The sequence below is a fragment of the Diospyros lotus genome, chromosome 4 (assembly GCF_014633365.1).
Source record: "Diospyros lotus cultivar Yz01 chromosome 4, ASM1463336v1, whole genome shotgun sequence".
NCBI lineage: Eukaryota > Viridiplantae > Streptophyta > Magnoliopsida > Ericales > Ebenaceae > Diospyros > Diospyros lotus.
The window spans coordinates 1,224,929-1,252,915 of NC_068341.1; the positions used below are offsets into that span (position 1 = coordinate 1,224,929).

Here is a 27,987-nt window from a genome sequence, read left to right on the forward strand (position 1 = left end):
CGACCTCCATCACCACCGGTGAACATGGTAACGAATGGAGCTTGGCTATAAAAGGGAAGGCTCGTAATCGAGAAATGGCACCAACCCGACGCCTTGAATTAATTGAAAAGCGGCAGGCCAAAAGATGAATCTCATAGCCCGATTTTTTTTATTCAATTTGTCCGATGACTTGGACAGTTCTCTGATCTCCTTATGGATTAGGATCTCTTGTAGCTTTGATTTCAAGCCCTTGATTGTCTTAATGTCTTTTTTTGGCAATGACACCCGATTCTCGTAAAGATGGTGATTTTTATGGAGTCGCTCCATACATATGTAGGTATTCATGTAATCCCTAGCGATTTCATCTCCCTAAGCCCTTGATTCTCAAATTCATAAGTTCCGTTTGATTCTTGAGAATTTAGAAGAAAAAACAACATATATAATTATCTTGGCAGGTCGGCTCACTGCCAAGATAAGCTTTTTTTTTTTACCTCTTGGTGGTTCCATTTCCTTCAATCTATCAATTGTAAGAAGTTGCGATCCTAGCTTCGATAGGGTGTAACCTCTTCTAGATATAGCAAAGCATACATAATTATTTACAACACAAGCAACATGTGGATGAAGGAGTGAATGAGCATAAGAGACAACAACTCCAAGAAATTGCTCCTTTGAATGCAACAATAAAGGATATGTCCCCAAGAGCCCGAAATTAATTGATGGGAAATCAAAGAATAACGACGATCAAAAAACAAAGAAGACGAAGTGCAAGTTTTTAGAAAATCGACCACTAGAAACAGAAAACAAAATATTCTTTCTGAGCGCAGACATAGCCATTACGTCGAACTACGAAAATAAAATATGGATATTCCCTTTAATTACGGATGTAGGTGTTATGCTAAACCGCGAAAAAAAAATATGATTATTTTCTTTGATTGCGGACATAGACATCACATCAAACTATGGAAAAAAAATATTATTATTTTTTCTAATTGTAGACATCGCCCACAATTCTAGCAAGTATATACACACGAAACTGGAGAGTCATGACAAAAGTTGTTTCAAGAACGTTAAGATGTTCAGGAGTCGCTTACATCGACGGACGAAGGATTCACCCCAAACACATGCAGATGTTGAAGTCCATTAAGATGTCTGGCGGTTAATGCCTAAGAGACTTGCCTCAGACACACGTGACAACAGTTAAGATATTTGGGGTCACTTGCATCTATGGACGAAAGACTCACCTTGAACACACACAAATGTTAAAGTTTGTTAAGACGTTTAGGGTCACTTCCGTTGACGAACGAAGAACTTACCCTGAACACACGTGGATACTGAAGTTCGTTAAAATGTCCAAGGACTCACCTCGGGCAACTGTTAAGATATTTGAGAGTCATTTACATCAACGAATGAAGGACTCACCCCGAACACATGCTGATGTTGTAGTCCGTTAAGATGTCCAGGGATCAGTAGATTAACAAGATTTACCTCAGGCACACGTGGCAACCATTAATATGTTTGGAGGTCGCTTGTGTCAATAGACGAAGGACTCGCCCTGAACACACACAGATATTGAAGACCATTAAAATGTTCAGAGGTGATTTGCGTCGACGGACGAAGGACTTATCGTGAATACACACGGATGTTTAAAAACCAAAACACAGACGTGCGAGAATGGTTTGAAAATCGAAGCACGAGGGCACGAGAACAATTCAAAAGGCCGAAGTGCAAAAGTGTGAGAATGGTTTGAAAATCGAAGCAAGAAGACGTGAGAATGGTTCAAAAAGTCGAAGCACGAACGTGTGATAATGGTTTAAAAACCAAAGCACGAAAGTGTAAGAGCGGTTCAGAAAACAAAAACGCAAAAAACGTGTGAATGGTTCATAAATCAAAAACTCAAAAGGTGAGAGAATAACCTATCATTAGAAATAATGGCAAGCCATAACATAGTCTACTCTTCCACCTAAGAAACTTAAATGAAAGAATGTGGAGTAATTGTTGTATCATGTACAAAATTCCATTAAAAAAACCCCCAAAAAATGCACAAAATATCATTTTGGGCTAAAAGGCATAAATTTTTCATACGCGAGGGAATGGGGGGTCCTACATAAACACGCAAACTAGATAACTCCAACATTAGAAAATCTCTCCCAATATTCCAAGAAAATGATAGATAATCATCCATAAAAAATTTTAATTCTAAAATGATTTCGAAATATTGGGATAAATGCCATCCATAAGAGATAGACATTGTCCATAATAATCTTAGTCCCAAGCAAACTAGAGATAATCAAGATAGACGTTATTTGTAATAATTCTAATATCAGATTAATTAAAATTATTCAATATTTCTCTATAAATAAATAGGCACTCATTCCTAAAAATGTACGACGTCTTTAATATTGGTTTCAGTACAGTTTTCATAATTTTCAGTGTCTAACTTAAGTATCGAAATGTTTGCGTGGAGACCTTCCCGCGCCCTCTGATTGTTTTCTTATTTTTACAGATTTAGATGGTTTGATGACTACATTTTCAGTCAACTAAATTCATTATTGTAATTAGATAATAACACTAATAATGTTACATGTGTATAGTCGAGAGATTATCAAATTTACTAGTTATCTACTAGTTTCACATATCTCGAGATCATCCCACACATGATCTCTAATTTCCCAAGATCCCAAGCCAAACTAGGACAATTTTTAAACTCTTGTTGCTGCACTTCTTCTCCAGAACCCGTAGCATATAGCAACAATCAAAAGAACACCAAAAGGTCAATTAGTCAATCTAAATTGATCAAAATGAAGCGACAAAATCTATATATATATATAGAGAGAGAGAGAAAGGGGGGGGGGGGGGGGGAGAGATTTACCATAAGATGTGGTAAATCATTAATTCAATATTTAAGATGTTTAGAAATAAACATTTGGATCTTTTGTTTTGAAATCTAAGTGTGGGAATGGCTTGCTCAAACACTTATACATAATCATAAAAAATCAAAATTTACAAAGATTATTTGTTTGAAAGAACTTGTTAGAGCGCATGTCGATCTAACAATAGAATATTCAAAACTCTTTGAACTGAAAAAGAAGTACTTGTAGAATCAAAATAGAAAACAAAAACTCTTAATTGACTTGTCAAGTAAGAGAAAATAATAGTGTTGCACTGAAATAACTTACAAAGTATATATTTATAGGCCACAAAAAGATGGCAACCATTACATATTTAGTAAATGAACTAAAATACATGCTTTTCAGCTGGTGGTAGGTAGAATAAAAGTCATTTACCATATTTTGTGAATCAGCAATTCATGTTAAATTTGAAATAAGGGTAAATTATTGTGAGTCTAAAAAAAATATAAATTGTAAATATTACCCCTATTAAATAATTTTTTTCCATTATTTTGTCTGTCTATTTTTGAACTAACAAGTGATATATATATATATATTCAATTATTCTTTTTATGATTTTTTAAAAATGATATTCTACATACATATAATGATATAAATGACTCAATAATGAATTTTCAATATTAACAGCATGTCAGTTTAATATTTAATTTTAATTTATATTATTTTAACACAAACAATCTCTTAATAGTAGGTAGTTATAGTCTCCCGATTTATAGGAGAGTTGGCTCTACTTGTGTGCTTGACCTTGTGGAAGTACTCGCATGCATACCCTGTTAGGTTATCTGCAGGTTGGTTCATCATGCTTTGCCCCCTTCGGGGACAGAAAGAACGCACTCAGTTCCAACTTTAACAAGCCGGCAAGAAGAAGAGGTAGTCGAGCTTAATTTACTAATCGTCAAAACCCAATAGAATTAACCCTGCCTAATCCCCACGTCATCTAGCTATGTATCAATTAAATTTATTGCCTATATAAATTAGAGAAATACAATGGTAATGTTCAAAAACTAAAAGTTATATAAAACTAATTTAATTTGATTATCTGTCATCAAAATTAGGAGAGAAAAAATTTAAATATGGAAAATATATGAGGAATTGCAAAAACTCCTTAGTTATTTGAAGTTTGAATACATTGAATACTCACTTGAAGTAATCTCCCTTCATTAAACTAGTGAGAAGGCTAATCAAAGTGTGTTTAAATAAGTTAGTAGTAGATGGTAGTACGAAATTGTTATATTATCTGTGTCGGGTAACATAATATTTGTCTAATACGAACAAAATAAGAGAGAGGGCATAGACCTCACCTCCCTTATATGCTCATTTCAGGCAAATTCAACGCGAGCAAGAGAACATTTTTGGATAATAGTAAATTTTTAAATTAATTACTCATTTTATCATTTGAATTAAAGATGGTCAAATCTTAGACTAAAAATATGAGAATGCTGGTTAGATATTTGGTTGTGATATTTGTTTATTAATGTGTAATATTTTATGTAGCATAAATACAAATGTATAATAAATTAGTTGTGCATACAATTCTATCGGGTTTAACAATTAAACCCCCCAAAATCACTTGGTTTCGGCCAAGGCAGCCAGAAAACGACCAAACTAGTGGTGGTTTGGCCCATGGTTATCCTTTTTTGGAGAGTGCAAGTGAGGAAGGGAAGAAAAAAAAGATGAATAATGGAAAAATAAAAAAAAAAAGAAGAAAATTGGAAGGAGACTATGAGACACCCATGGTAGGATCCACTACTTCAATCATGGTTGTCCTTTCTTCGGCAATTATGAAAGGGAGAGAGAGGGAAAAAAAAAACACAAAAGATTGCAAGAAAAAAAAAAAAAAAAAGGCAACTACAGTCAAATTAGTGTGTTTGGCCATAAAAAATTGTTATTTGTACATAAAAAGTTATACTTTGAGCTACACACATGCACAAATGACAAAATACTCCTCATTCAATTGTAAATTTACTCTCCCTCCCCTTGGCTAGCTCCTCTCTCCTTTTTCTCCCATTCTCATAGCCGTCTTCAACGATCGCTTGTCGTCGCCTTTACCTCGCCTCTCGCACACCAACCGTCGCTATATCATCCCCACCACGAAGTTGGAGATGTAGAGGTGGTCAGGGAGTGAGAGGCGAGACAGGCAAGTTAAAGGCAGCGATAAGCGATTGCTGGAGACGACCATGGGAAGGGGAGAGAGATGAGAGAAGAGACAACCAAGACTGGTGAGTAAATTTGTAATTGGATGAAGGGTATTTTGGTCATTTATGTGTATATGTAACCTAAGGTATAGCCTTCTATGTACAAGTAGTATGATTGTTGGCCATAACAGCAACCATTTCCAACGAGAAGATGTGTAAGAAAGAAAACTGGGAGGAGTTGATGAGACAACTATGTGGATGAATATTTGTTACATCAACAGTTAACGGTAAAAATATAATGGTATTAATAGTAATAAGAAATGTATAGTTGAATACTATAATTGAAAAAATTAAAAAGGTGATTCTGAAATTTAAAAAAAAAAAAAAACAGAAAAATGTTGGGATTATGTAATTAACCCTTTTTTTTAATCCCCTACTTCCTATCAGCTGTAGTTGGAGGACAATTTATGGTTCATCTCCCACTGCAAATCAAGCTCCCAAAGAGAGTGTGAATTGTGAAAACCAAATCGCTCTGCAGATGCACCTTTAAGCTTTGGGGGTTTTCACACTAGTGTTTTCTCCTTCAATGAGAACGGATTAAAAGTAATTTTATGTAAACAACCAAACAGTTTGCTTTCCAGCGTACTCCATTGCTTCTGTAAGCTGAAAATTTTCTGATTTTGGGATAGAAAATCACATTCATTGATGGAAGCTCTTTGCATGTTCCTGAGAAAAGAAAACCTCAATCATCTGCATCACCACAGTGGGAGTTTTCTGGGTTTCATGTTAATTTGATCCTGTTCAGTCCAATTTCAGTATGTCATTAAGAAACATACGGCTCTCCATTCATTTGTACGGACTAAGCGACCAAAACATAAGAAAATAATTTCTAATAACTGCAACGGACAACTCAATATACAAGAGATTCAAATATGTCCAAGATCAACTAATTCAACAAAACTTTAAAGTTCTACATCTAAACCCACCTAAGAATGCACTTTGATGCATTTACCTGATGAGTTTATTCGGCACTTTGTGATGCTAGATACAATTCAAATCGACAGTTCTATCTATAAACTGACAATGTCACTGACACCCTCTTTGAGGCACACCTAACGAGCTCAGGGCACAGAACCTGTTTCACTGCTCCCCCTTTACAAGACATACAAAACACAAGACGTGATGCCACTTTCAAACACATTCTCAGATGGGTATGAGAGGAGATAAAGTAAACGAGATCAACAAGCCAATTGATCTCTATATGGAGAGATTTCTTCGAAAATGGGAAGTCTTCTTGTTCTAAATGGTGTCCACTGGTTCATCAATTCGTCAAGCCCCTCGACACAAATGTCCTCCAAGCTCAGTCCCACGGGACTAGAGGAGGAAACTGTAGATTGACATGGTTCTAGTTCCTTCAGTAATTCCTCTGCACGATTTCTTGTTTTTGGGTCATCAGCTCCAGAAAGATTACCTTGCAAAACTTCCTCAAGAATAGCACGTGCCCCCGCATACTTCGCTTGTTTAAGGAGACATAGGCACAAGTTGCAGGCCTTGTTGGCATCAGGATCAATCTGCTGAGCTTTACCGTATACAACCTCAGCAGCTGCATAGTTGGCTTGTTGCATATAGGCCCACCCCAAATTGCCCTGGACCACGTGCAGATAGGAGGGTTAATTAGTATTATGATACTTTGAAAAGTTGAAGGCCAAAGGCAAAACAAGATTACGTTTTGGAAGCAGACCGCACATATTATCTTCTATGAATATCCAGACATAAATCAAGTACTCCTACGCAATGCATGTATATGCGAGAGCAAAAGACAGTTACAGACTTCAGAGAGAGTAAGTAGAAGGATAAGAAGTCGACAAAGACGAAGATAATGGAATAAGAAACTTCTATCCAAGAGGTAGAGATGGTTTTCAAGAACAGGGGATTTGCTGATTTTCTTTTCTTTCTTGTTAACATCAAATGACAAATTTTTAAGTAGAAGAACAAGGAGAATGCAATTTATGCAGGACAAATGGTAAATTGACCTCAACTGAATATTTAGTAAAGGCCTCATCGCAAATCAAGTATAAATCAGCCGTGAAGCAGATGATTTAGTCACAATGGATAACATCTTTTTTCTTTTTTTCTTTTTTAAGCCATTACAGACATCCCATCTTACTTTACAGAAGTTACTTCTCCGATCTAGTAACAATTGCCTTAACCTGCAGGGTCAGTTATGTTTCATACCCAGAAAAGAGAAGCAGCACTGCAAACAACGGCACACCCACCGTCATTACTAGGTACAGAAATTGTGACTATTTTCTACCTCTCCTAAGGTATAAATGGAACAACTTCCATTTTATTCCACCATTGACGAATAATTAACCACCTGCTTCTTTAGTTCCATATTGATGAAACACGTGTGTAGTCCTGAAGATATTTCAGAAAGGGGAAAAGAGAAAATGGGGAAGAAAAACAACTCTTCGATGACGATCATGAACTGACCAGTAGAATGTAGTTTGGCTAGAAAAAGATTATTACCAGTATCCTAGAAGTCTCTTGCTTGACGGTGACCTGGAACTTCTTCCCATGGGAGCGAGCTGTCTTGGTCAGCTTCCCATTGAATGCTTCTCCTTGGTAGATCATCCGAAGCTTTTGCTTCAATAACTCAATTTGCTCGTCCAATTTCCCACATTTCTGCAAAATCCAATTTGGCTTAATTCAAATAATAAGAAAATAAAGAGGTCAATCAAAAATTACATGTTTTACTTAAATGACCACATGAGATTCAAGATGATAAAGTGTGTTAGAATTAAAATGCAAAAATAGTGAAAATTTCAGATACAACAATGTGTACAGGTTCATAACAAGGAATTTTAGGATCCATGAATAATTTTTGTGGCCCTAATTGATGATAACTAATAGATGGCAGTTCTCTTTGCTCTTTATTTTGAACCATCTTCCGGGTGAACATTCTGTCACATAGAAACCCATTTTCCTCAAATTTTGGATGAGGGTTCACTTAACATTATAGAAGGTCTAAAATCCATGGAAGGTAGCATCCGTGTTCCATCAAATAGACTGAAGAGAAGATACCAAATCAGAGTTGCAAATTATCCAACACCAGGGTTTCTCAAGAAAATCCAGAATTTGACCTAGGAATTATTTCAGATCCTACAAAAATGCATGACAAGATCACGTTCAAAGTAGCACTTTCATATAAAATTTCAAGTGCATGATGAAGACTATCACGTATATAAATACACGCAAACACACATCATCTTGAAAATCAGATCATTCCTTATAAATCCTGTCACGGAGAACTTTAAAAAGGATAAGAATAACAAAGCAAATGAGCAAATTTACTCAATAGCAATACACTAACACTCCTAATTCTGGTCCATTCAATACAAAATTGACCCAATTAAGAAACATAAAGAAACTGAAACATCATCTCTTTCTTTCTGAGCACTACTAGGTATTCATTTACCTTGTACAAATCAATGAGGACATTATCGAGTGACTCTTGTGCTTGCTTAGAGCAGCGGCCTCTGAAGGACTTTATAGCTTCAATTGCTTCTTCTGCCCTATCTTGTTGTTTCATGACCACTGCCATGTCTTTAAGTGCACTATCTACTCTATCTCCAGCATTTATTGCCTTCCAAAACAAAACTATGGCTGCGTCTGGATCCTTCTCAACTAACTAAGTAGCATAAAAGAAAAATGAGTTTGAGATTGAAAAGCTAAAGAACACAAACAGGCAGCATAGTCAAAGAGCAAAATTAAGTCACATTATAGCACATACCATAAGTAGATTGTCCATAGAAACAATGATGCACGTGTTAGTGAGGGAGGCTCAAATTAGATACAAGAGAGAACGTTCAATGGTTGATGCAAGGCAAAACGCTATATCATCTAACTCAGAACAATATCATAGTAAGATATGGGTATGTCATATGTGAACCCAACTACCAATTGCATTCATTCTATATAAATGGACAACTATGTGTTGGCATTTAGTGAAAAAAAAAAAAAAGAAGCTTACCACATGTTCACTTAACGATAAAAGTTTTTGTGCAATCTTGCTTCAACATTTAGCAGCCGTTGAATAGAGTCAGCAGTGAGCAGGCAATTCAATTGGAGTTTTTGCTTGCTTAGGGGTGGTGAGAGAAACTAAAAAAAACGACGACAACATATCTAGCATTTATCTCACTATGTGGGGTCGGCTACATGAATTCTAGATTTTCATGTATTTCTATCTTTTGTCATATCTTCATTTAGGCACATACACTTCATATCAAACTTTAATGTCTCTCCCAAAATCTTCTTAATCTGGCTCTTATCTCTTTTTTGATTAATTGGAAACTCAAAAAATCAAAAAGAAAAAAAAAATCAAATACAATTGGAAATTAGCAATTACAATGCTTTTGCACTTCCAATCTTGAAATTGCGAGTAACAATTCATACCATGAGTAGACACTGAATTGGGTCACTTTATTTTTCCATTTTCTTTCCTTTTTTTTTTTTTTTTTTGATTCATCAATTTATCTTTTCTTTTTTTTCCCCCTTGATAGGTAGCTATTCCTCGTCCAAATCCCTACCCTATGCCTGGTATTAAACTAGTAAAACTGAAACTACATAATAGGATTGTGAAAAGAAAGTGTTTGCTGCATCAAAAAGGATTGTGAAATTTGAAACCATTCAAAAGAAAAAAATACGGTAGGTTCACATTTAAGTCAACTATGGCAAAATTATATAGAGAATTAAAAGGTAAACCACTTTATAGCTGTGAAGAGTGCCAACCCTGATGCCAGACATCTCCAGCGCAATCTACTGGTTATCATCCCAGGTTAAAGAAATAAAGGCCAAAAGCAGAAATTTGTGAAAGAAGAACTATGTATGTTACCAAGTCGAAGGGGATGTTCGTGTCAGATTTATCCATCAGAAAAAGTGGAAATTGTGTCAAATCAAACAGATGAAAGTTTGGTGACTACAAACCAAAAAGAATGAATCAACAAATGGGATCCGAAGAAGCTGGCCTTCTCTCGTTCCGGCAAGGTCCCGTAACTCGGCCGGTTTACCAACGAGTCAGTCACGACTCATTAGTCCCAATAACCCACAAAAACACCCGTAGTTCTTCAAGAGAAATAAGAAAAATCATCTGATTTTCTCTTCTTCGTTGATGTTTCTCTTCCCTAAAGCCATGATATATATATATGCATACATATATTACCGTACTTCCATGCAACTGAATTTACAAATGAACAAGTTTTGGAAAGTGAAAGATGGAAACGAAATGAAGAACAATAAGCTGGAAAACGGATCGCAATCGTTTGGAACTACAGGAAGATGAAAAACTTGTTAATTGGTACCTGAACATGTTTGGCTCTAACATATGGGCTGTCACCAGGAGGGAGCTTGTGAACGACATGGTAGGATTCTTGTTTGTTTTTCAAATCACCCTTCATTTCTCTCTCTCTCTCTCTCTCTCTCACACACACACACACACACCAAATGGGTGTGTGCTTTCTCACTCTGCGGATGAGGAGACTGATCTGATCAGAGAAGGTCTCTCCTATGGCGGAGTCCGAATAAGAGAGAAGAAGATGATAAGGAAAGCAAGCAATCTGGAATATGAATGAATATGTTTTGGGACGGTATAGCGTCCAGGTTCTCATTCGCTGGATTTGGATGCGGGGGACGGGCCACTACTTTTGCCACGTACGCAGTTTCGACACTTGTCGGTATCTCATTAGTCTGAACTGCCATTTCTGAAATTCTTGAATGTTGAGCAGACTTAAAAAAAATAAATAAATAAATAAAACTCTGTGTCCAAAGATGTACAAATAACTTTACATAATTATAACATGACCAAATTACCTATGAGTTCAACTCAATACACTCTGTCTCACCTTGCCTCGCCTCTACTCTCATCTTCTCTCTCTCTCACGCTCATTTCTGCGTCTCGCCATCGCCATCGTCGCTTGTCGATCAGCGTCGCCTGCTGTACCTCAGTTGGTTTGGGTGGTTGCCAATTGCTAGAGGTTGCAGCGGTGAGGAGGTGAGGCGTAGAAGCGAGGAGAGGCGGCGAGGCGGTGAGGTTGCAGGCAAGGGCGAGGCGGGCGGCGAGAGAATGAGAGAGAGAGAAGGGGGTGAACAAATCGTGATATATCGCGATTTTTTTATGTCAAAATCTCACGATTTATCGCGCCTATGAAGGGGTCCTGTGAACCCCTTCTGTACGAATAGCGTGACCCCTCCAAAAATTAGTATATATGTAATGTTATGTTGTTCGTGTGCCCCATTTAAATAATTATTATATGGATTATGTGTGTCTCACCTCCCCTCCCTCTTATATGTGTTTAAGAAAATAAATTTGATGCCCCATGGGCGTAGCATGGTTGGTATTCGGGTAGTAGATTGTAACCAAAAAATAAATTTGATGCCCTCGATCGTCGATCAACTAGAAAAGGAAAAATTCGTTGGAGTATTGCTTTTTAGACCTCCAGGTTTCATGTTCGAGTTCTGACCAAAAAATAGTTTAGTAAATAAAGAGTAACCTTGAAAATGAAAAAATTTTGCCGTTCTCACGTTTGTTGTTGTGTTAAGGATCAAAATATGTCTGCTGGATCTCCTAATTTATCTCTGTTGTTAAAATCGTGAGGTTGAGCAGTGGGAGCACGAATGATAGCGCATAATCTATAAAAAAAAAAAAAAATTGATGCTAACAAATAGTGCTTTTTTAATTATATATATGTTTGTCTGTGTGATATATATGATTAATGTAATTTACATTAATCTTAATTAATTAAATTATGATGATTAGAAATTAAGATAATGACTTTTATTGAATTCAATCAATCAAAGGAAGATTGATACGGTAAGTGGGTGATGGAATGACCGAGCGATTATGACATTTTTATTTTGAATTGAGCACCTTTTAGAAGAAAATGGGACTAGTTTTTCTTATATAAACTGTTAGGCACGTATTTTTGTAACATCCTGTATTGAGTGATAGAAAGATTTGAGATAATTTATCATGATCGGTCTATGCAAACTTTTCAGGGATCGCCCATTTTTGGATTATCTCAGGTTAAGCATGCTTAACTTAGGAGTTCTTTATCTACATTCAACCTAAAAGGTATCCAGTTAGTGTTGTTTCATTCCTTACTTATTCTCAATATATACTACCCTCATCTGGGCTCTTAGGGTATTACACACATCGTGTCATCATCATAGGGCCCACAGCTGCGGGTCAGCTCTCAACTATCGCTCTTCAACGACCAGGAGCCCCACCGCACTTATAAGCCCCCTCAGTGGTTGTTCTCTGGGCAACCTAATGTGGGATCGAGAACCGATGCTTACAGCACCACCTTCAACCCTCCCCCTAAGTGTGGTGGCACTTGTGGTGGTTGAAGAGCGATAGTTGAGAGCTGACCCGCAGCTGTAAGCCCCATGATGATGACATGATGTGTGTAATATCCCAAAAGTCTAGAGAATGGTAATATATATCGAGAATAAGTAAGAAAGAAAACAACGCCAACTGGATATCTCTTGGGCTAAATGTAGATAAAGAACTCCCAAATTAAACGTGTTTGACCTAGGGTAATCCAATGATGGGTGACCCTTCTAAGAAGTTTGCATAGACTCATTAGGGTAAGTTATCCCAGACCTTCCTATCACTCAATGCGAGATATTACAGAAATATGTATCAACATTTAACTTCTGAAACCTCAATTAGTGTAATAGATGAGTAGTAAAGAATTGAATAATTAAAGTTAGTTTGATTTATTTACGAATTTTGATGTCTTTATATACACGATGTGACTATAATACTCAGAGTTATTATTTCTAAAAGTCTCAAATTTGACAAGAAAGTCTTTTGTATCATATAGAAATAAAAAAGATTTTTTTAGGTATGAGATAAATCAAGTAGAGATAGTGTTAATTTTTTTTTTTATGTAGAGAAGATGTAATGAACTAGTAATTATCTATTGGTAGTTATTCTTTAAATCAAATTGAGAAAAAATTATATCATTCTTTTATCATTTAATAATATGAACATTTGGTATGATGAATTTTAATTTTTAACATTTTCACATCACGTGTTTAAGTACTATTTGTGGTCAATCACTAGCCTAATTAAAATGGGGAAAGTACATAAATAAGCCAACTTAGGTAACTCACTGACTAGTCCGTGACATGAATAGAATTAAGGATCCTTTTTTTTGTAGTCCAAAATAGCAGAGTAAACAATAGTGTTAAACGTGGAGAACCCGTTGGCTCAGTAATTAAGCAAATGCTGCCATCGCATTATCAGGAAACCTAATAAGCACCAGTCGACAAAGTCCTAATTATAAGATTAAATGAAACGATGATGGACTTAATTATTAATGGCATAGTTAGACAGTTCTAATCCACAAGTTCTGACAAGAAATAATAAGAATTTATCATTGATTAGGCCAATATGCAAAAGGCATTAGAGTATTAGGTGGGATCAATTAGTCACAAGCCAGCATCGGAAATGCCATTTGTAGATTTAAATATGATTTTGTGACACTCATACTCTATATGTAAATTCTTTTATATGCATAACGGAAAATTTTGATGTCTTCAACAGTTGAAGGCACTCAAAAGAGCCTATCATGCCAGCATGAGCTGTGAAAGGACAAGAGGCAGAGAGATGGGTCAAAGCAAAATGACTTTTTGGCCAATTTCTGTGGCTGCTGTTTTACAAGTATATACAGGACCTGAAACTTCAATCTTTGGTAAATTTCACCAATCCAAGTTTGCATATTGCTACTGGTATGCAAAGTACAACCTTTTTTTTTTTTTTTTTTTTCATGTTTACAGGTGGTGGTGAAGATAAAGCAATCAAAATATCAAGCACTATAGTCCCACGGCTAGGACCCAATAAGCTGAATATTTCATCATTTGGCCGCGCATAAGAAGAATACCCACCACATCATTTGCTCCAGTTGGGGTAGGGAGATGAACAGTTGTGAGAGAATCAACATACCTACTAAGCTAAACTGTTTAAATATTAGGATATAGAGTCAGTGAGGGGCCAAATTGCCCACATAGAATAGAATGTTGTCTTTGGAATTTGATTATGCTTTTCATCAGAATTTGCATTTGTCTCGTTTAAGTAAAACGAATTTGAGTCAAGTTTGGGTTAATAATTTGACATTAGCAAGAGAGTTTCAAGATTACAAGAGAAATGGATTCAGCTCATCAAAGTTAATGGCTAGATTGCATGGTAAATGGTAACAAATTAACTAAGCTTAAAAGTTAAAACTACTCATCAGGCTTTTAGAATATAAAAAGAAGAAAAAAGGAAAGGAAAAGAAAAGAAAAGCCATACACCAAATCACAAAAGAACAAAGAAGCCTTTATAATCATATTGTTCCTTCTTTTCTGACCATTTACTCTCTCTCTCTCTCTCTCTCTCTCTCTCTCTCTCTCTCTCTCTCTCTCTCTCTCTCTCTCTCCTCTACTCTCTCTCTCTCTCTCTCTCTCTCTCTCCTCTTCTGAAGCCCACTTAGGTAAGAAAAGTAAGGCAGCAGCACAAAGAAAAGAACAGATTCTCATCCCATACTGTAACAACAACCAACAAACAAGGTATACAGTTTGGAGAACAGCCTAAAAAAGTTAAAGGTAAGCATTTTCTTCTTGTTTCACTCTTTTCACCACCCTACTTGATTGCGCAGGCAAAAGCAAAAGAAAACAAGGTGTTAGTGGGGACTGGAGGAGCATGAGCAATGAGCAATGAGCATGAATGCACCTCCTCTCTCCTGCATCCATACATCTTTTCCTAACCTAAAGATTCCAACACAACCCCACCTCTCAACCCACAAACCAACACTCATCTTTATACACTGCCACCCACTTCAATGAAATATGCATACCATACCTTACCATTTCACTTAGTTTGATCCATCCAATATGCTAGTCATGGAATCATAAGAAGGAGGGTCACAGAGAAGGGTTCAAGCTGCTTTGTCTGCACTCCTGGCGGCGTCGGCGCAGAACAGGTGCACCTCTATAGTGTGCTCTTGCTATGTACCATCAAGGTGTTCCAACTACAGAGGAGAACAGGAAGACCAAACAAGTACCGGGACCGGGTTGCACAAGAAGAGCAAGAAGAGGCTGCCTGTGGAGATTCATGGGGATGGGGTCATGGAACAAGTTTGTAATGATGGATTACCAAGTCAAGCAAAGATCAATGCCAATGGTGGGAGCACTAGTAGGAGCAGTGGGACTAATGGGCCTCAAAAAGTCGAACCGACTCCTCTCAAGAGTAATCTAAAGAAAACTGCAACAGTGGAGAGTGATCTAACTCAACCAAGGACGGATACAAGGAAAGTTAGCTGGCCTGATGCTCATGGCAAAGACATTGCTCATGTTAGAGAATTCGAGGCAAGGTAAAGCAATCAATCATCTACCTTTACTCTCTTTTCTATTATCGTACTACGTGTTTGTTCTATTTGATGATTTAGGCCACCTGCTACTATTTCTTTTGAAATCCCTGGTACTATGCAATTAATTAAACAGTCCAAAGGACGTTGTTCGCTATGAATTCATTAGTTCTCAACAAATATCAAACCACGCAGGCATCTCATGGATTTTAGTGCAAGATTTCAACTTCTAAAATAGGACATTTTATATAGCTCACACTAAAACAAAGTTTGTGTTGTTGATTTACAGTGTGCCTGAGGAAGGTGAACTTCAGGGAGTTCACAACTCTTGTGTTTGCACAATTCAATAAACCAGGTATCACCTCCTGCTTCTTAGAGAGCTAAATGCAATTCTGACAAGGTTCTTGAGTTATCCATACATACCTGCATACACGTTGACACAAAAATGTCGTCTTAAGAAACTTGATTGGAATGCAAAGTGTGATCTAAAATCGAAACATGATAGTTCATTCAGTAATGCCATCTGTCTCCCTCAATTCAGCACCAAGAGGAATATTCAGAGAGGATGAATGGATTAAGGCATGTCATGTTGATTAAGCACCACCCCACTGATGAAAGCCATCACAGTAAATGAGAGTAATCAAGAAACCATAGTTTATATGAGCATGACAGCATGACAAAATGTCAAAATATGAGTAATTATTACCAAAGTAGTAGGAAAAATAAGTTTTCTTCCTCATATCAACCACAACCTTGGCCTTTTCCAACTATTATATAAACTGCAACCCCTAGTGCATTAAGCAGTTACAATAAGGTTTTTCTGAATATTAAGAGCCTTAAGGCAGCAACATTCCTTGCTTGTAATGTGTAAGGGGCCGCAGAATACAATATATTCTTGCTTAATTAATCTGAAGAGTAAGCATTTGGTCACCGTGTGGAAACATATTATCCCATTTTATTATTCATTTCTTCTTTCATAAAGAGTTACGTCCAAATTCATTTCCAAAGCATTTGTGTTCTCTTTACTCAAATGTGGTTACTTGAGGGATTATCAGTTGAATCTCTGCTCATAAATCATCTTTGGGAACACGGTGCTGGTCCATTTAATATTAGAAATACTCTGTTTCTATCCAAGTAAAACGTCTTCATCACGCACTCTTCTCCCTGTGGCTACTTTCCAGCTTGGGAATGATATTATGGGATCATTCTTCTTCTTGTTTTTGATTCAGTGGCCTAATAGATCACAAAAGTTAACTTATGTTCTTAACTTGCAGATAATATACTTTCAAGGTGATGTTCTGGAGCACTCCATCATATTCTGAGGTTATTTTATTTTCTTTGGGAAAAACAGTAGGAGCTAGAGTTCTATATTCCAATTGAATGAGCAAATGCGCAAAGAAACATTGTAATGATGTTTTCGATAAATAAGTTGATCCTGAGGCTCTGAAGTTTTCTCTTTTAATTTAACCTTATTCCAAGTTTCGAGCCTGAGGGCTAAGCACTTACAAAAGCATTCTCAACTATGATTTTGATAGCTAATTTTACCTATAAAACAGTAATTAGAAAACAAATCCAGACTAACCTAGGGCACAAGGTTCCCGGCACTGTAAGGGAGAGTAAGGAAATTGTTTGCAGATCTTGAAGCTGAAGAGAGAACCATATGATTGCATCAATGCCACCCTATTTTAAATCAAAATTAGATGAGCTTAAAAAACCAAACTAAAAGTTAGTCAGTTGGGAAATAAGGATATACAGACAGCCAATTAAAATGCTTGAGAGGGGCACTTAACAGAATATGCATATGCTGAATGACAAATAATGAGAACACGATTAAAGCTAAGAAGTTACAAACAGATAAAATAACGAAAAATGAATGATGGGACAAGATCAAATGAAATAAGTGAGATTACAGTGATGAAAAATAGATAACAAAATCAGGCCATTCCATCAGAAATTATGTGAATTCATAAGAAAACTGTCACTATGTCTTCCATTGGAAACCAACATGAAGAGATCAGGATAACATGATAATTGAACCGGTACAATTTTTCTTCTCAATTACAAGATAGATATTGAATGCAGACATTAGATTAAATCAGGGATAGAACTGTAACTAAACAAAGAGGGAGGAAGGAAACCAGAAATCCAAGCCAAAAATTTAACTTTACTACTTTATTATGGCATCTCTTCCACGTTCATTGTTGTACAGAGGGAGAATTGGTTTGAAGCATCCTTGAGAGGAAGAAAGGGAATCAGCCAGCATTCATTGATTAAGGGCCTCTCAGCTGAAATACTCAATTAGATTTCGGAGCCAGAAAACATGAGTTACTGACTGAACATTTGACACCAATATATATGGAAGAATCCTATGAGCCTCGATGGACTTGAATAAGTGGCAAATCCTCTAATCAATGCATGCTATCAGATTAGTAAGATTCAGCAATATGCTTATCCAGCAGTTCTTTCCCACAACAATGCAAAGAAAAAGGTCAAAAAAGTTAATTAAGAACTTATATTTCTTCATGTGACGGTAATTGAACAACACTCACAAATCCTGTAATCCACAGGGCTCCAGCAACCTCTTTTGCACCTTAAAATTGATCAAATTCTTACTGATTAAAAGACCAACATATATATATATATATGGTTTGGTAGCTTTGAATTTTTTTTTTCCTACAGTTTTGCCATTAGGAGCTTTACCGTGCTTTCTAGTTATACCTAAAAATCAATTTGAAGAGGTTTCTGAGATGAACCACCTAATGAGTCAGTACTTGCTTCAGAGAAAGGATTCAACCAGGTATGACATAAAGCTAGTTACCGAAGCTGCCAGAGGAACAGTATAGAATGAAGAAGTGAATGGGCAATGCATTTTAGCAGTGAAGAAACCTTGTCATTACATCAGTGATTACTGGGGAAGAAGTCAGAAGAATACACAAAAAAAGAAGCAATCAAATGATGTAGATGGTGTAAGCATCACCAGAACCCAAACAATTGTTCCATATTGGTTACAAGCATTTGCAAGAATCACATTTTCAACTTTTTATACCCCCACAATAATTCACCATATTTTCACCCTAAAAGGGGGATCACTGCTTTACTGTATATGGAAGCGTGGCCCCCTACTGTTCTTACACCATGCAGATTTGTTGACTTGTGGAACAAGTATCCTCACGCGGTACGTATCAATGTCACTCTAATGAGACACAAATACTCTTCACGAGGAAGCATCCCAAAAACGGCATCCTTGCTACTGATTCTGACTTCTTCCTTTCTTTGATTTATTCTTCTCCTGCATCTTCTTTTTCTTTGCTTCAGCTGTAATCCATGTGTAATCTGGAGGAATTGCAAATGGATCTTCAATGTTCTCTATCCTACTGCTTGTACAACCAGCATAAGAATTTGGTCTTTGGTAAGGAGCTTTTATCCACTGAAACCATGATGAACTTGAGGACTGCATTACTGCAGGGCTCTCTCGACCAGCAGCAGTCGGGCTTGAAGGAGGGGTTGAGAACTCATCCACAGGCTGTAACTCTTCAAACTTTGTAAATGTAACCAAAACTCTGATAGTAGGAACCACTGGAATAGCAACCTGGAAGCCGTGCAGGATTTCTTAGCAGAGAAGAGATTAAAAGAGCAACTGGCAGCTCACTATTCATATGAAGCTGCTCAAGGGGAAAAAAAATAAAATCTAAAGAAAAGTCCTCTGTGACATATAAGAGCAACGCTACTTCAAAGTGCATTGTAAAAACACTTTAAAATCTCGCATCACCAAGATGCAACTATAGTGAATTTTCAGAAAGATGTGGTTTGCAGGGTAGGTTACCAGGTTGTGGATGCAAAACTGAAAATGAAGATATCTGTGCAAGTGTAATATAAAGAATCATGAAAAGGACATAAAACCTTACAATTCCTAAATTTTTCCATGCTAAGGGAACTTCTTTTACAGCAAATATTAAATCAGATTAATATCCCTCGTTATGCATGCCTCTATCATATGGACGCCATCTCAACCTAAGCCTATTCTTAATTAAATATTTAGGGTCAGCCAAATGATCCCTTTCCTCCATTGCACTTGATACCTGATCAGAGTTCAACCAAACCACAATATGTTATGGTTGACGCATCTAATGGTATCTGTTGTACATACTTGAACCATCTCAACCAATTTATTCTTATTTAATCTAGATTGTACCATCTCTATCATATAATGGTCTCATTCATTTCTAGCCCTATCCCTCATAGTTTTTCCACAAATCTACCTTTGCATTCTCATCCCGGTACATTTATTCTCCTAGCAACTTCCGAATGCCTGACATTCTGCATCATAAATCATGACTAGCCTATGTCAAAAAAGTAACAACCTATGCCAATTACGTAACTTATCACTTGCAGTATCCCTCACAAGGTTTTCACTTCTAGTGGGGAAGAGCAACCAATAGTAAAAGTGACGCTGTAGAACAGTTAACTATTGGCACCTGCCAAAAAGACAGCAGTTACCTTTGAAAAGGAAATCACTATCCCTTAGCACACACAAAAAAAGGAAATTACTATCCATGGTACCCTCGGAAGGCAACATCCAGCCAGGAATGAAGTATGACAACTATGCCCCCCCCCCCCCCCCAAAAAAAAAAAAAGGAAAAATAAGAACCAACCTAAGGACATCAAGGAGTACATCTCTTCCAAGCATACTAATTAAGCAAGATGAGTAATTACATATCCATAAGTATTGCACTAGAACCCATAACGAAATTTCAAACTGAATAAATACTTATCCAACATACCTTAACTGGAAAAGTCCCTACAGGAAGTTTTGTTGTAAGTAATTCTCTTAAACGTCGTATGGCCTTAACTTTGTTTGCCAGAATGTCAAGCAATGGCAGGAGTTCTTCAGTTCGTAATGGAAAATTTGGAGACAGCCAGAGGACAGGTCTCAAGCCTTTCTTATATTCATTTTCACGGCTTCCTTCCTTACGACGAATCTCAGAATTCATAGATAAAGATGTTTTCGCATCCTTTCCTCTACGGTGCTCATCCCCCCTCACAGCAATCTCCACAGAATGCCTTCCTGGTTTGTTCTGACTTTCTGCTGGAGAATCTCCAAGGAGATCACTAACCTTCTCTTCTACACAGAGTGAACTTCTTGGAGGGGCAATTCTCTTCTGCTCGTCATGCTTAGTGTCCCGTTTCCTCCAACCTCCAAACCATCCTTTCTTTTCCTGCTTGATCTCTCCATTTCTACAACTACTCGAGTCCCCAACAGGAAGCTCCCTTTGCTCATAACAACTATGCCGGTGTGGAATAACCACATCGCCATTCTCATTGCTTATATCTGAAGAATCCAACTTAAGTGCCACTTCAAGTTGCCTTCTTTCCTCCTCCGTCAGAATATCATCAAGCCCTTCAGTTTCAGTTTCAGTTTCATTTTCATTGCAAGATGAGACGAACTCATCATCTGTCATGGCCCCTGGGACCTTCCTGGATTTAATGCTGACAACAACATTGTGCATATCATATACTTTAGCTCTCCAAGGACCCACCATCTCAGTTTTCTCCTGTCGCCTCCATGTCAGCTGCGGCAAAAGAACTGCTTCAGTCACATCAATGCCGGGCCTGATTATATTTGTCTGAGACATTGCTGCAACTTCTTGCTGCACCTCTGCCTCACTTGCCGGGGCACCAGCACCATCGAGAGCATTCATCACTTCTTCATCTTTGTGTGAGATCATGCAAAGTGACCCAGGAGGAACCTTCCCATCCTCAGACCCATCACCAAGAAAAACAATACTCTGATCAGAGCGCTGTATTCTAAAACCATCAAAACCAGCTAAAGTCATATCAGCCCTCAAATTTGCACCTCTTTTCCAAATTTTGTAAGTATCAGATGGCGCAATCCTTGATATAAAAGGAATAACAGTGCTTTCAAAATGGAATGTTATTTCCATGTAGAAATCTCGCATTCTCCTCATTGTCCCAATTAACCGTGGCAACCTTCTACACCATTTTGCCCAAGCCAATGGCTGGTAGTGCCTCACTATAATTCTGGCAATCCCTTCTTCCCTGTTACATATAGCTTCCTGGAGTGCACTCCACCCCTGTTCATTTTGCAAGCTCCAGTCTGCAGCAGCATCCATAAGCATCTCAGCTGCAGTCTCATCACCAAGCTTCACAGCCAAGTGAAGTGGGGTATCACGGTTAGGGACATCACGCCTATCAATGACGGAAGAGATGGCATCAGCTTTCTGTTCCTCTGTCAGTGAAACCGATTCAGTGCGAACCTCAGCTGGATCACAAAACCGTGGGAGGCCTGCCAGTATCTTCCTGAGACTGGCATAGTCTTTCATTGCTATAGCTCTGTGCGCAGGACTATGAGCATACTTAGAAACATCAATACTTGCCATGTCTCAGGAGTATGCAGGCCCAACCCAGACTAGTAGACCCAAACTCCAACCATTCAAAACTACCAGCAGGAATAGAACAAATAAAACAACCTTTTCCCAAAATAATACGATGAAAGAACAAGACAACCAATTCAAATCCCAATATAAACAATTAGTGTAGGTTCCAAGTTCCAAGCAACACCAAGCTCATCCGTTTGCAATACTTAATTTAACCATGCAAAAAGACCCAGATCATAATTTTTCACAAAACTGAAAAGTCCCAGTCTCTTCCACAGCTGAATCAGACCCATTTTGAATTACAACACGGAGCAGCCAGTTACTGGTATCACAAACAAAGGCAGGCAAACTTGAAAGGGGCCCAAAAGCAAAAGATCCAAAAGGATCAATAAAATCTCACCTCTTCCTCTTCCTTCTTCTACTTTTGTGACCCCTCAGGCAGGGCAAGATTGAAGCCAAAGGGACTCGGTCAGCATTGAACCCCACCCCCTCTCTGCCTCTTCCCTCCTCTGCAAATAGAAAAACAAAAAGTTTATAGTTGTGATCCAATCTGGATCAGACGAGTGCAAGAACATGCATGTGGGGGGGGGGGGGGGGGGGGGGGGGGGTGTTGTGCAAGAAATGTTAAAAATGAAAAATCAAACTGATGAGAAATTGATAAGCCTGGGAATCTAATAAAAAGATTGAAAAGTTGGAGAATCAAAGAAAGGGATACTCGGAGAAAGAAAAAAAAAAAAAAACACCATTCGAGCAACCTACAAAACTTGTACCTTAGAAAAGAATTTATTCAAAAGTAGAATCACAGAAAGAAACTTAGAAATGAACTATTCATAACTGCAGACAACAGAGAGAGAGAGAGAGAGAGAGAGAGATTACCCAGGTGTGGAGTGCAAGAGGAAGAGAGAGGAATAATAAAGGCAAGGGTTAATTTGGGAGGAAGATTGAAGTGGGAGGAAGACGAGCAGAGGTTCCATATTTTTACCTTTAGACAGATAACAACACACAAAAGTTGGAAATAAATAAAACAGTCAGATCAGAGTGGAAAGAAGTTTTTAGATAGAGAGAGAGAGAGAGAGACCAAATCCAAAATGGGGGGGGGGGGGGGGCTGGCTGGCTGGCTGCATGTGAGCCTGGTAAAGAGGTACCTGCTTTCCTATTTTCATTTTCTTTTTTATAAAAAAATAAATCTTCTTCTTTGGTCAAAATCTCCTCTGTTGGAGCAGTTAATTAATTTAATTTAACTACTATGCTAGGCTACTTGTGGGGTAGGTTCATAGGCGCTTGGATTGGATGATTGGATTACTTGTATCCGACCCTTTTAAGGCCCATTTAATTATACCTATTTATTTTTAATTAGATTAAATTTAATTTTATCTATTCGACTTGATATATTTTTAATTAAAATAAACAAGTCGTGAATTGAAATTTAAAATCTAATCTCTCTAATAAATACAAATTATCGACAATCACATCGAAATAGATTCGATTTCATGATCTTGTATTAATTTCTTATGTATTAATAATTATGATTATTATCAAAATATTAAATATAAAATATTAAATTTGAGTGTTAAAATATTTTATTTATTTTGGTAAAAAGTTATTTTAACTTTTACTTGCTTAAAAAAACATAAAGTGAGGAGTGAAGTGGGAAGCACCATGATGATTATAGCCATAGTTTGGATGGCCGCAGACAACGGCCACATTTTACCTCAATACCTCTAACCAACCAACCGGACCAAAGTACAAACTATATGAGAATAAAATTTGACCCAATGTCACTAAAAAATAATTAATTAATTATCTTTTAAACTTTCTTAATTTATATATTTATTTAATTTTAAAATTCATTCCATCAATTCTTAAACTCTTTAAGATTAGTAGGATATCTCCTAAATTAATCCCCTATTCCTTAAATTTTGACCGGGTAACTGTGATTAATTTTAGAAATTTAAACAATTAATTAAATAAATTTTAAAACTTAAAAATCTTCGAGTCAATTGATCAAAATTTATAAAAGTTTACCGAGCCAAATAACTAAATACTTCAAGATATTTTAATTTTTTTGAGATATGAAAACTATTTATAAGCAACATGTTATGTAAATGAGTAAAATTTCATCGAGTATCGAACCCTAAAAAAATAACAAGTGCTACTACTTACATGAATTTTGTATTAGAATCATCATTCAACGATCAAATCTATATATTTGTTTCAGTATGTTTATGTTTTTTTGTATAATTATTTAAATTTTTTATTATTTTAATTACACCCATTGAACCTATATTTTCTAGTCAATTTAACTCATGTATTTTAAAAAAAATTTATAACAACCCTAACTTTTTATTATTTTGAATAGATCTTTAAATTCGTATTTTTTAATCAATTTAACCTCTATACTTTGATATAAACAAAACGTGATGTGTATTTCGTTAATTTACTTTATTTTTTTTTATGCATAAAAATACATAAGTTAAGTTAACTAAAAAATATAAATTCAGGAATATGATTGAAACAACGAAAAGTTTAGATTATTATATAAAAAGAGAAGTCAAAATATATAAGTTAAATTAATTTAAAAATTAAATTTAATGATGCAATTAAAATAAAATAAAAAAACATAAAAATATATATATAAAAAAAAAAGAATAATATGAATTTGAGCACCATTCAAGCAAGCATACACATAATTAATTAAAAGGGAGTGGGTGGATGCCGAGCTTACACATGCAATGTTTCACAACCACTGATAAAATATTTGATGAGCCAGCCAGCCAAGCCAAGTGAAGCCAAATTAGTAATTACCCCACCCCAGGCCAGCTTGGCGGCCTCTGCGCCAACTGATAGCCACATTTGCCAAGGCCTCCCTCCTAGCGTGCCAACTGACGAGACATCCACGCAATTATGCACCATCATAATGATCGTAATAATTAGGTTTTGTTTGGACCATTCTTCTTTATTACTCATTAATTAGACGGGTATGTAATCAAAACACTACTATTAATTAGGTGACATTATTGTTCCTTTCACTTGCAGTTGCAGCATCTTTTACACGGTCTCGGTTGAGCTGATTTAATCATTATAAATAAATGTATGTTGTTTAGGCTTTATAATAATAATAATAATAATAATAATCAATCCAAACAACCCGTCAATCGGACTCGCTATGGGGGGGGGGCACCGGCACCACCGTTACTACGGCGAGTGGACCCCATCCTCAATTTGAACGCCACTACGGCCGGTGATCGCAGACTCGTCTTCGATCGACTTTTTTTTTTTTTTAACTTAATATATATTATTATACATAATTAATTTTATTATTTTACAAAATATATGTCCTAGCTAACTGGATAATTAGACACTTAAATTGGTGATGTGTTCTAGATAAAAGTTTATTAAAAGATAAAAAAAACTTAAAAAGACTTTTTGGCTAAAAATATATAAATTTATTGAATAATTAAAATACGATCTCCCAAAAATTTGAACATGAGAGATCGAATCAAAATACCGAGAAACCTTTACGGTATCTCAAAGGTCAAAACGATCGTTCCCCAGTTATCAAAAGGCTGAGAGACCACTACGATCTCTCGAAGACCTATGCCGAGAGGACTATAAATGTCTCCCGGAGATCGTAACCAAACTCCACTCTAAAGCTTGCCCTTTGATTGAGGGAAGAAGTCCCAAATAAAACACAAATAAAATAGTTATTAATTTTTGTCAAAGTATAAACATCAAATTTATTTGTTTGGAATCAGTCAAAGTAAAGTCTTTTATTGGAACTAAGGGTTTGAGATGTTGATGGCTAGGTCAACCAGGTAAAAATTGAATAGGTGGTCTCTGAGACCTTCGAGACAGAATGTCAGGAACAGCTTTTGGGGGAGCCAATGATGAGTGGCCCCGATAGGTCTTCAAGAAATAGGGCTTTCGATCTTCAAGAAAGTAAGGCTTTGACTTACATGGGACCAACAGAGCAATAAAAAAATACGCAAGCCCTTTAGGCCCCTAAAACAAACAATAGTTTGAGAGAAATATCCAAAATATGTGCATGAATGTCTAATGTAAAATATATGTGGCATGTAGATATTCTGTATCTCACATAAATGGGTGTGTAGTTTATTGGATGGGTTGTAGAAAGAGACAGTGTGATGGCCAAACAAATGGCTTGAGAGAATTGTGAGAGAATCATTTGGCTAAAATATCCATTCATTTTTTAAGATGCGCATATTTATAAATGAGCTTGGTAGGATCACAAATGATTCTTTTGAGAAGTGTATAAAGGAGGCTAGAGGGATTGAAACCTCTTCAAGTTGAAACACCCCAATAGCTATCTCTGGGTGGCCCGAATAGACTTCGTGGACACTAGATGGCTTGATCAGGAAATTAGAAATATGTTCTCGAACTTATACAAAATGAATGAGGACAGACCATTCTTGGGAAACCTTTCGGAGGGCTTGGAAGGTTATTTTCCCATAAACTATTCAAGAAATGAATTATCAAGTGACTTTTTAAGACTTGAGGAAATTTCGAAGGCACCCCATATTTGAAATCCCACCGATAGTTTTGTGAAAAAGTTAGACATTATTAATAAAAATCATAATTCTAGTATATCTCATAATGTAAAAAAAAAAAAAAATATTATGCATAAGAATTTTAATCGTAGTAGCTATCGAAAAGTTCCATAAATAATTGAGTCATTATTTCAAAAAATGGGACATCTCTTATATTAGTTTCAATATGGCATTAAAGTCTTTAGTGTTTTACTTAATCATCACAGTGTTTGCACAAAAACTTGATTTGTATTTTTTGATCATTTTCTTTCTTGTATGGTCCAATCAGTTGACGAGCATTTTTAATTAATAAATTTATTATTATGTTGAGCGACAACAAATAGTATTTTTAATTATTTTATAAAATTGTTATGGCAAATATTTTATAGTTTCTATCAAGTTTATCTCGTTTTTTAAAATTAAAAAAGAAAAAAAACAAATTTTCGATTAAAATTAAGAAGCATGTTGGTTTTTAGCCGTTTTGGGCCTTAGCGTAGACGGGGTGGCTTATGCTATGGGCTGGGCTTCTAATACTCTTGATTGGGTCTTGAGAAACCGAAAGAAGGCCCAAGCCCATTATTATTTATGCTGCTTGACTTATTTCTTGAAGCAGAAAATCATTCATTTTTTTCTTAAAATTATAAAGACTTTTTTTGTATTTTGGATTTTTTGGCACATCATAATAATAGTTATTATTGTTGCATGAATATAAAAATAAATTTGTATAATGAAAACGTCGTCTTAAAGTTGCTTGAGCATGCAAAAATAAAAAAATAGTCAGAGAGCGACGAGAAATTTTCCGCGCAAACACTCCGATACTTAAATTATATACTAAATATAATAAAATGAACTGTATTAAAATAATATCAAAGACCTTCCATCTTTTTCAGAAATGCATACTGCATATTTATAGAGAAATATAGAGTGATTTAAAATGTAATAGAATTATGATTATTGTAAATAATGTTGTATATGATAGATGACGTTTATCTTGTCTTTTTTAGATAGAATTTATTTGATATTATATTATCCAAATATTTCATAATATTTTATAATTAAAATTAATAATGAATAATTATCTATCATTTTTTTGAAATATTCAAAAGAATTTTTAAATGTTGGACTTATTATGTTTGTGTGTTTTATGCGGACCTCCATATATGGAAAATTTATGCTTTTAACCCAAAAAAATATTTTGGCTTTTAAAACTTTTACATGTGACAGTTATTATAATAAAATAAATCAATTGCTATTAGATATTTTAGTTATTTTCAAATATTAATAATTAAATAATTTTAATAACTAATTACTCTTATTCAATTATAAAAGAATTATTTAAAAAATATATAATGTTAATTCAATTTATAATTAATTAAGCATTAAATACAAAAATGTTAGTTAAATAGTAAATAACAAAGAAGTTTGATTAGTTAATTGATGGAGCGAGCGAGTTGATATTTATTAGATGAATTATGTTTAGTTGTCAAATGACATTCGGTATATTCTAAACCCTAATCGATGTTCAGTTTTTTTAAATTTTAATTTTTTATTTAAAAATATCTTATGTTTGGAAAAAAAAAATATTTTTCACCCCGCCGCCTGAAATTGGGTATTTG

At 35.9% G+C, this 27,987-nt stretch overlaps 3 protein-coding genes across 4 annotated transcripts; 1 reads left to right on the forward strand and 2 right to left on the reverse strand.

Annotated features, from left to right (window-relative positions):
* Window positions 1–5,898: 5,898 nt before the first annotated feature.
* On the reverse strand, window positions 5,899–10,623 carry LOC127800690 (protein SULFUR DEFICIENCY-INDUCED 2). The gene is made up of 4 exons (XM_052335449.1): window positions 10,384–10,623; window positions 8,502–8,714; window positions 7,553–7,708; window positions 5,899–6,669 (listed from the first exon to the last, which is right to left on the reverse strand). The coding sequence occupies exons 1-4, from the start codon at window positions 10,477–10,479 to the stop codon at window positions 6,262–6,264; spliced, it is 873 nt and encodes a 290-aa protein (XP_052191409.1). The 5' UTR covers window positions 10,480–10,623; the 3' UTR covers window positions 5,899–6,261.
* A 3,913-nt stretch (window positions 10,624–14,536) lies between these two features.
* LOC127800306 (uncharacterized) lies at window positions 14,537–16,910 on the forward strand. 2 transcript variants are annotated; one of them, XR_008022756.1, is made up of 4 exons: window positions 14,537–14,632; window positions 14,722–15,435; window positions 15,719–15,784; window positions 16,704–16,910. XR_008022756.1 is itself a non-coding variant. In XM_052334849.1 (2 exons), the coding sequence occupies exons 1-2, from the start codon at window positions 15,191–15,193 to the stop codon at window positions 15,777–15,779; spliced, it is 306 nt and encodes a 101-aa protein (XP_052190809.1). In that variant the 5' UTR covers window positions 14,697–15,190; the 3' UTR covers window positions 15,780–16,695. The 2 variants fall into 2 exon arrangements, 1 of the variants encoding a protein (XP_052190809.1); XM_052334849.1 differs by lacking the exons at window positions 14,537–14,632; window positions 16,704–16,910 and having other exon boundaries at window positions 14,697–15,435; window positions 15,719–16,695.
* Window positions 16,911–18,282: 1,372 nt separating this feature from the next.
* Window positions 18,283–22,903, reverse strand: LOC127800305 (uncharacterized). Its single transcript, XM_052334848.1, has 3 exons — window positions 22,701–22,903; window positions 20,211–22,333; window positions 18,283–19,018 (listed from the first exon to the last, which is right to left on the reverse strand). Exons 2-3 carry the CDS (start codon window positions 21,825–21,827, stop codon window positions 18,677–18,679), a joined length of 1,959 nt encoding a protein of 652 aa, XP_052190808.1. The 5' UTR covers window positions 21,828–22,333; window positions 22,701–22,903; the 3' UTR covers window positions 18,283–18,676.
* Window positions 22,904–27,987: the final 5,084 nt, after the last annotated feature.